The 10,124-nt window shown below is 42.9% G+C and overlaps 1 protein-coding gene across 1 annotated transcript; it reads right to left on the bottom strand.

Moving 5' to 3' along the window:
• Nucleotides 1-4,353: 4,353 nt before the first annotated feature.
• LOC147456935 (uncharacterized) lies at nt 4,354-5,046 on the bottom strand. Its single transcript, XM_086512008.1, has one exon. It carries the CDS (start codon nt 5,029-5,031, stop codon nt 4,570-4,572), a length of 462 nt encoding a protein of 153 aa, XP_086368134.1. The 5' UTR covers nt 5,032-5,046; the 3' UTR covers nt 4,354-4,569.
• Between the last annotated feature and the right edge of the window lie 5,078 nt (nt 5,047-10,124).

Genomic DNA, 10,124 nt, shown 5'->3' with positions numbered 1-10,124 from the left:
GTCTTCTGTGTTATTTGGTATTGCGCGGCAGTAGCGCGGAGAGCAGACGATCGAGATGCCATGGAATTTAGAAAGGGTGTTATGCTATGCAACATGCGAGGGAGATGGCAGGTGGACAGACAAGGGCAATGCTGCCAGTGCGCACATAGGCGGAGAGAAGCCCAACAAAGGAGAGTGGCTGTGTGAGAGAGAGAGAGAGAGAGAGAGAGAGAGAGAGAGAGAGAGACTCAAGGGAAGTGCAGGCCAACCAGCATTGCCCCCATCGAGCCCGATCATCCGCCCTCTCTGTCTCTCTTCGACTTCTCACTTGGGCACTAGTCCGGCTGCAGGGTGTTGGTCGCAGCAGTTATCAGGATCAGGCCATGAAAAAGGAGACGGAGACCCTGCAAAAAGTAAGGGCTCCATAAGAAGAAGACAGCCCTCTTTTCATCCCTCCTTGGACTACCAAACCTCCACTCCCTTCCCTGAGTAATGCTGCAAAGAAGTCGGGAGCAAGCAGGCGAGGGGGGTGAATCGAGCGAGCGGGCGAGGATTGGGTTGGACTGGTGGGCGATGCGAGGGGGGAGCATGGAGCGAGCGGCCAAAGCGGGGTGCGGGGGTTGTTTGCTTTTGCCTTAAAATTGAAGATTCAGGAATCTTTTGAGCTAATTAATGGGTTTTGGCGAACGTAGACCCAGTAGATATAACTATTGCACAAGTGCTAATTAATAAGTCCCAGTGAATTAGAAAACTACTATCCCTCGCGTAGCATTGATAGTGACTTGTTATGGTTATTGCTTATGAGAGCGTAATTACTCCTAAATATTGAAGTGAAAATTAAATTTACATTATTTAGGATGAAGGGTATACAAGAGGACTCTGCTTAAACCTTGGGCTAAGCATCTTTGGATTAGGCCGTGCCAATTTTGTGCTTGGGTTGATTAAAGGGAATTAAGGGCAGATTCTACCATGCCTTTGTGGGAAAAAGGGGTCCCGATGACACGTGGAGGGGCAAGAGAGAGAGAGAGAGAGAGAGAGAGAGAGAGAGGAAGAAGGGAATTTTACCCGTAGTAGGAAACTATCGCAAGAGACCTTAAAGATCTTTTTGAGAAGAGAGAGAGAGACAGAAGGCCTGCGTCGATTCAATCTAAACTCCTGTCTCTCCATGTCTGCGAAATCGGGCCTCCATGGTTTTGTTGAAGCCTAGAGCAGCATAAGCAAGTGTCGAGTTGTACAAGACAAGGCGGCACGTGGAGGGAGAGAGAGGGCGACAGAGAGAGATGCCATTGTGCCAGGGGAAAGGCAAGAAAACAAAGAGGTTTTTTTCTTGCAGTCGATGCTGGAGGGAGGTACACAGCAGGGTTGCATCATGCCATTGGTGATTGCATGCAGCTCTTCAAAGGTGCGGAAGGTCAATGCTAACGAGGGCCGATCGTAGGATGAGGAGGTACAGGACGTGTGTGTGTGTTTCATAGGCTTTCTCAAATCGCCTTGGTTATCTCCATTGCAAAGAAAAGTTTTCGAAGCACAACTGCAAAGGGTGATGATGATGAGGTGATCGTGGAGGGCTGGGGATGATGCAGCTCCAAACGACTGGCAGAGGGAATCACTGTGCACTGTAGAAGTTGACATGGACATAGATCAAGAGGATCACTATGTGAGGTAGGGCTATGTCACCCTATGGGCAAGGCAGGCCCGGAGCCCCAAAGGGCAGCTCTCTGCATGCGAGAAAATCTCTCTATGTCTGATAGAATGGCGTGAGAGGCACTTTCCCGTGGGGGTGATTCTGGTGAATTCACGACAACTGGCAATGGACAATGCGTTCTCCTTCTCATGGAGACAATGCTTGTCTTTGGCATGGCAAAGTAGGGCAAGACATAGCAGCTAGAGGCAGTCGAGGTTGAGCCGAAGGATAGTAGAGTAGCATTGGACACAGAAAGTAGAGCACACACACACACACACACAGAGAGAGAGAGAGAGAGAGAGAGAGAGAGAGAGAGAGAGAGAGAGAGATGATTGCTGCCATGGCGAGGGAAGGGAGATGGGGGAATCAAAGTGCAAAGGCGAGGGTGGCTAACTGTGCAAAACACATGGTTGCGGTAGGGGGTGCGGTACATTGGTGATCCTTGGTTGGAAGCAGCGGATCGAGACGGGTGGGGGTGCACCCTCAGGCTAAGGCGAGACGAACTGAGAGAGACGGCATTTCAGTGCCAAGATGAGCAACGGGTGGCAGACACCCTCTGGCAAAGGCGGGGCAAATAGTGAAGCAAAGGTGGACGTTGCACAATGAAGGCGTGCACAGAAAGAGAGATGGTGACAAAGGGGGAGCGGGCAGAGTGGCTGATAGCGAAAGGTGGCTCATTTTGGCTTCGAATTTGAAGATTCCTTAGAATCTAGTAACAAATTAATCGAGTTTCTTCTGTAGACCCAGTAGGTAAGGGACAACCATGTAGTACACAATGAATATGAGTCCATACACCCTCAGAATCACTGATCTCCTAGGAAAATGAATCGACCTTAGAAACTAGGAGCTACTTTTTGCATCTTTGAACATTTGTCTTTTGGATATCATAAAATCTCGTGTGGACTAATGTGAAGACTCATCACTCATGTCATCTCATAGGAGGATGGTCATAGGCTAACGTTCACATACTCAACAATTGGTTTAATTCATTGGAGCCAAACATTAAAAACAACTGATTTTAATTATATCCACATTGCCCACGACCTGCGCAATTTTTTTTCGTAAGTGTACCGAGTATATACAATTGTGCATACATTGGGGAAACGTGATCATACAAGTGAACACTCCATATGAGATATAGACGTCGAGCACCTATTTTTGGCAGCACTTGGAAGAGTTTTCTTTTGTCAATTGAGTTGTCAGTACCAATGAACAATCCAAATTTTGTTATCCTTGCCAATTGTGCACATTTGTGCATGCATTGCGGAAAAAGTGCTCATCTAGATGAGCACTATATGAGGATTGCGAGGTGCAATATCATTTTGATGCATACGTCTAGGCATGCAGATCCAGAAACATCTAAGGTACCCTTTAGGATGACTTGCATATCAGTGTACCTAGACGAATTATTTATATTTGGATTAATTTGCCATGAAAAATTGGCTAGCTTTTGTTATTACTATAATTAAGTCTCCCCAATCTCAAGAAAAAAAAATTATGTTCAAAACATATTAAGTGCATAAGTGAATGGTGAATTTAGGAAATGAAAAGATAGATGAAAAAAAATAAAAATTATATTCAAAACATATTAAGTGCATAAGTTTTTAGGAAATGAAAAGACAGATGAAGATGGCAAGTCAAGAGCTTTTGCGTCCTTATAAATAGGTGTTTCTTTATTCTTTTCATTTTTTCTTCAACATTTTCTTCTGAGTTCTCTTTAGAGTTTTCCTTGCATTCTCCCTCTCCCTCCCTCTCTCGCGCTAGCAATGTTGTATTCCATCTTAGGTAATATTGTTGCAAATCTATGTGGTTCGTCATTGCTTGTCGTTACGTGCTATCGATTAACACCTCGTTTTTTTTTTGTTTTTGAATAGAATTTTTGAATCAGGAGCACCTTTTAATTTTTTTAAACCATTAAGGATACCTTTTAATTTTTTAATTAAATTTTTTCAATCTCAAAGAAATAAAAATTCTCTCAAAACATTTCAAATGCATAAGTGAAAAGTGGGTATAGAAAATGAGAAGTCATAGAAAATGAAAAGTTAGAAGACATTTCATCTCTATATAAAAGAGATGGTAGAGTGCATGCCATATAGATTTGTGTTTTCCTTTTCTTATTTCTCTTTAGCATTTTCTTAGTGTCATTCCACTTGCGCTTGCACTGCATAAGCGTTTCTTAAGAGTCCTTGCACTACTTGTGTATGGGTAGTTTGTTTTGAAGCCAGTGGGGGGTACCCAATTGTAGAAAATCAATTAGGAGGAGGAAAGCTAAGCAAATCAATCTCTCTCCTTCTTTGGTGTGAGGTCATTCCCTCATATGCACAATGATGTGCAATGACGCGTAGCTTCACGATGACGGAATCTTTGTATATAGAAAGAGATTTTCTTCTTCTACCCTTACCGCAACAATAGCGGACGAGGTCGAGCTAACTACTTGTCATTATGAAGTATCGTTGGGATTTGAGAAATTAAAGCCTCTACATAGACATTTGCTCCTACAAGGAAGAACTTCGCAGGATTTCCCTTGGGCTGTGGATTAATTCGTACAAATGAAACAATTCCTGATGCGAAAGAAATCGGAATTTGACTTTACAATTTCCAAATTGTATTCTTATATAGTGAGCATAATAATCAAGCAATATTTTGCATAAGAAATGCCAATGCTTACCATTAGTGTGCTTACAATAGCAGGGCATCAAAATAATAAAACAAAAATTATCCAAGTAATATACAATTCACTGCCTAATATACAATTCACTGCCCGAGCAGTACAGTAGTTCTAACCTGGCTACTATATACAATTCACGGCACGAGCAGTACTAGTAAGATAGAGAAGGTAGCTGATCAGTGCTACAAAAAAAAGCGTTGCAATAGTATGAAGGTCGATTCATTTCATACCAGGAGGCTCAATGGGTAAGGATGGAAGGGGGATGAGCATGATTGAGGTGAGACCCGCCACTGGAGTTCCAGCGCAAGAGAGGAGGAGGAGTAGCGGGGGCGTCAGGAGGATGATGGCGTGGAGAGGGCGGGTGATGCCATGCGGTGGGCGTGGAGCGGTGGAGGCGGCAGCGGAAGGAGCCGGGGTGGCTGGTGGGCGAGCAGAGGCAGGTGGCGGGAGGCTTGGAGGCAGGGATGATAACAGGAGGGAGGTGAGGGTTGGAGCGGCTGGTGGTTGTCGGCGGCGGCGTCGAAGGAGGCGGGGACGGCAGAGGTGGCTTGGAAGAAGAAGAAGAAGAGGAGGAGGAGGAGGAGGGTCTTCTCATCCAATCCTCTTCTGCAGTGCTGGTGACGGCCTTGTGCTGCACTTGAGGGCGTGCGTCATGCATCATGCTACTGCTGGCTTTCATGTTGTACAACTTTCGTATCATAGCTACCTTAGCAATCGTGTTTATATAGGCAACCTCCCCTCGTTTGGCCTTCTGCCACGTATACCTCCTTGCCGACTTGGAAGGTTCTCTCCCATGAACCTCCATGTGTCACGGCTTGTATCTTCTTTAGTCAAAAACCAAGCTTGTCATTTTGTGTTGAGCGTGGAGGAGGAGGAGGACCCAACGATGGCACACCTCATCTACTCCAAGCTGGCCAGCACCTTAGAAGCAACGTCATCTTGTAAATCTTGTTTATCACTAACGCCAATCTCTTCCTCACGATTCACGTGCTATTTGACGTGATTGATTATTTTATCCACGTCATAATAGTAAGCTCTTTGAAGTCCCATTGGATTAAGCTTCCTGTATCTATTGCCACATGGCAAAAAGCACTATCACAAGAAGATTTAGAAATTTTCTCCTATAGGAATATGTTTTTCTCACTGTTTTTCATATAGTGCGTAACATCATGAGCTTCCGCTCGGGAGGCTCAACATACCTAGCTAGCTACCATTGGGGGCAACGGATGCCGACCCTCCAACCGGGTCGATTGTCCGCCAATCGCAGCTAACTAGGTATGCGGCACCTCTCTCATAGAAGCTCACGAGTGCAACACCCATCCTACGGACGAAAAAGGGTCTCTCTCTCTCTCTCTCAGTGAAAAGCTACCGCCATGTGTCAACCATATAAAGCTCTCTATTTTTAGGGTGTTCAACGTCCTTTAGTATATAGTAAGAAAGATAATGTGGTAAGTCAAATTGTTATGAGAATTTGTCCAAAACTTATTTTGTATATGGCACACAATCTTTTCTGCATAATGGACTGTTCAAGAGGGGTGCCTCTCTCTCTCTCTCTCGTCATCTTATTAGAATCTTTCTCGCCCTTTTCTCTTTTCACTTTTTCTCTAGCACTTTCTCACTCTCTCTCTCTCTCTCAATAAACATCTCTCCACGCGGACCAATGATTGCACATCTTGCTTTGACTGTTTTCTCAATTATAAGCACCAATTCACTCAAATGCAAGCACATAATCAATCCACTACAGTTAACAACTTTTTTCCCTATGATGGAGTGTTTTAGAGGGGCATAAACTATAGGGCCATCACTCTCCCATCATCTTATGAGAATCTTTCTCTACCTTTCCTCTTTTCACTTTCTCCCCAGCACTTTCTTTCTATCTCAAATATGCACCCCTTATAGCCATTTAAGGTTGTTCTACTAGAAATAAAGGAGAAAACTGCTCATTGAGAAGAAAAGAAGTTGAAAGTTAAAGCTGGATGACATCATGAAGTCAATGTGTCACCTTGTACACTCCCTTCCTCCCTCCCTCTCTCTCTCTCTCTCTCTCACATCAACCCTAGACAAACATCAAAGTTGCTTTTTGGCCTGCCCAACCTGCAAAGGCCATAGTCTATACAGATGTCTTTTCTTATTGGCTGGCTACAAATAGGATTTTTTCCCCAAAAGATTTGAAAGTTTTGATTGGCTCTAAAAGATAGTGGGCATTTATGAGGATAGTGGCAAAGTCTTGGTACAGCTCACGGACATTTGTATCGTCTCTCACGGGATATGTGCAATTTGCTACCAGAAAAAATAATTTGGTGGACACTTATGAGGAGACAAGGGTGTAAGCGCAATCATGCTTTCAAAGGAATAGGGTTCTTTTTAATGCCAAACTATGAGGGCATCCGCACAGGCCCGGTGCCACCACTGTCCTCAATTCCCCAGCCGTTGCGAACACTACCGGTGAGAGGGTGAGTGTTCGCATGAAGAAAGACCCACCACATGGATGGAACTAGTAGCCAATTGATAGTGGGTTGAACTAGTAAACGAGGATTTGAAATTGCAACTCTCACATTGTTGGTAGGGTGGGAAATCGTAGGCCCTTGTTCAATGTTGATTGTCAACCATGGCCCGTGCGAACACTCCACATGGTTTGCTATAAGCTAGGGTCCAACTCGAGCCCACGCAAATCTGTCTTATAGTGATGCCTTCAACCTTCCCTTTCTAGCAACGTGATTTTTTTTTTTTGCAAGAGATAAATAATGGCATGCCAAGCAACCAAACGATGAGTGAAGAGCCGCTAGCTTGTTAGCTTGCTATGTCGTGATAGTTTCAGCTTAATTCCTAAGAAAAAATGGAACTATAGTTGCAGAACCTTGAAAAAAAAAACAATTATAGGTTGAAAATAAAGCTTAATTCCTAAGAAAAAAAGGAACTATAGTTGCAGAACCTTGAAAAAAAAAACAATTATAGGTTGAAAATAAATGCTTGTTGTATATAGGAACTTATCTTATATTGTATGAAAAAACGAAAAGGAAAATAGGGACACTTAGTACATGAGTTCATTGAGATGGTATTTGAACCTTGAAATTCTCCCTTAAAATGTATTTTTCAACTAGGATAACTTTTACAGACACATTTATAATTTGACAAATAAAGCTCTAAGGATGTTCATGTTTCCATCGTTTTGAGGCTTTTAGAGGTGGTGTGGTGGTTTCTTTTATATTTTGAATGCCTTCACTATTTAGTGGATGGTGGAATTAGGGTTGCAGAAAAACACACATAGCTTGGAGAAGACGAAAGAAGCTCAAAACACACAACTCATCTATTACAAGATGGCAGCACCTAAGAAGCAACATCATCTTGTAAGTCTTGTTTATCTCACTAATGCTAATCTCTTCCTCGGGATAGGCCCTTCACGTGCTATTTGACGTGATTGATGATTTGATCCATGTCATAATAGTAAGGTCTTAGGGGACTCTTGAAGTCCCATTGGATTAAGCTTCCTATACCTATTGCCACATGGCAAAAAGCACTATTGCGCACAACCTTTTCCCCATAATGGACTGTTCAAGAGGGGACCTAAAGTAGGTCTCTCACGACTAACCACCTCTTGGTCTAGAGCATTGGACTATTTTCAAACACTCCCCAAAGTAGGTCTCTCTCTCTCTCTCTCTCTCTCTCTTCTTCTATATTATTAGAATCTTTCCCTCCCTTTTCTCTTTTCACTTCTTCTCTAGCACTTTCTCACTCTCTCTCAATAAACATCTCTCCATGCGGACCAATGATGGCACATCTTGCTTTGGTTGTTTATTCTTTTAGGCACTTGTGAGAGGGTGTTGACGTTTATGCAAGTCTCTTTAAAGAGGAGCATTAAGTATTGTGTCAAACATTATTTTCTATGCTTTTGTAATATATTCTAAACTAAAAAGTAGATTGTTGTGCGGCATGTTTTCAAATAAGAGTGTCACTTTTTATTCTTTCCTCTTGCAAAGAATCCTTTGTTATCAAAATCTTTTCAAATAGGGAGCCAAAACGTTGTTTTCACAAATTTATTAATTAATTAGTTTTTGGTTTTTTTTGGGGGAGGGGGGGGGAGGGGGGGAAGGAAAAGGGAAGGGTGGGGAAAAGAAAGGTAAAGGAGAAAGGGTACGGGGTTAGGGTTGGGGGGGGGGGGGTTGTTTTTTTTAAATGCTTAAGGGGAAACCATAGGGCGGCACAGACGTATAGCTTAGTGGTTAAGCTTGAGTCTTTGTTCTCCTACGTGCTGAGGTCAAATCATGTCCATTAGCAATGGTTTTAAATCGTGGGTTGATTGGAGATGCTAAAGCATCTTGGGGAGATTCTGTGTAATGGAAAGAGAAAGTAGAGCCAGTAGCTTTTTGTAGGCCATAGTGAATTTTCCATCGTGTTTCCCTACGATGGAGTGTTTTAGAGGGGCATAAACTATAGTGCCATCACTCTCTCATCGCCTTCTGAGAATCTTTCTCTACCTTTTCTCTTTTCACTTTCTCCCCTGCACTTTCTTTCTATCTCAAATATGCACCCCTTGGGGTTGTTGGATTAGAAATAAAGGAGAAAACTGCTCATTGAGAAGAAAATAAGTTGAAAATTAAAGCTCGATGACATCATGAAGTCAATGTGTCACCTTGCACACTCTCTCTCTCTCTCTCTCTCTCTCTCTCTCTCTCTCTCTCTCCCAAGACTCCCTTCCTCTCTCTCTCTCTCTCTCTCTCTCTCTCTCTCTCTCTCTCTCATATGCACTCATCAACCCTAGACAAACACCAAAGTTGCTTTTTGGCTTGCCCAACTGGCAAAGGCCATAGTCTATAGAGATGTCTTTTCTTATTGGTTGGCTACAAATAGGATTTTTTTTTCAAAGATTTTGATTGCCTCTAAAAGATAGTGGCCATTAATGAGGATAGTGGCAAAGTCTTGGTAGCACTCACAGACATTTGTATCATCTCGCACGGGATATGTGCGATTTGCTACCAAAACAAAAATATGGTGGAAACTTATGAGGAGACAAGGGTGTAAGCGCAATCATGCTTTCAAAGGAATATGATTTTTTTAAATGCCAAACTATGAGGGCATCCACACGTGGCCCAGTGCCACCACCGTCCTCAATTCCCCATCCGCGAACACTATTGGTGAGAGGGTGAGCGTTCGTATGAAGAGAGACCCATCGCATGGATGGAACTAGTAGCCAATTGATAGTGGGTTGAAAAATTCAAAGTTTGATTTTCAAAAGAGTATGCAACCCAACTCCAAGGCCAAGGTAGGCTCCTGCTTGTGTCACCAATAAATGAGGATTTGAAATTGCAAATCTCACGTTTTTGCTAGGGTGGGAAATCGTAGGCACTCGTTCAATGTTTCCTCTCAACCATGGCCAGTGCGAACACTCCACATGGTTTGCTAGCTAGGGTCCAACTTGAGCCTATGCAAATCTGTCGTATACTGATGCCTTCAACATTCCCTTTCTAGCGACGTGAATATTTTTTGAGGGAGATAAATAATGGCATTCCAAGCAACCAAACGATGAGTGAGGAGCCGCTAGCTTGTTAGCTTGTTATGTCACGATAGTTTCAGCTTAATTCCTGGAAAAATAGAACTATAGTTGCAAAATCTTCAAAAAAACAGTTAGTGGTTGATAATAAATGTTCCTTGTATGCAGGAACTTATCTTATATTGTGTGAAAAAATGAAAAGAAAAAGAGGGACACTTAGTACATGAGTTCATTGAGATGGTATTTGAACCTTGAAATTCTCCCCCTAAATGTATTTTTCAACTAGGGTAACTTTTACACACACA

The sequence above is a fragment of the Adiantum capillus-veneris genome, chromosome 5 (assembly GCF_014529385.1).
Source record: "Adiantum capillus-veneris isolate H3 chromosome 5, ASM1452938v2, whole genome shotgun sequence".
NCBI lineage: Eukaryota > Viridiplantae > Streptophyta > Polypodiopsida > Polypodiales > Pteridaceae > Adiantum > Adiantum capillus-veneris.
The sequence above is the reverse complement of the archived record's forward strand: the minus strand, read 5'-3'. Positions and strand labels throughout refer to the sequence as shown.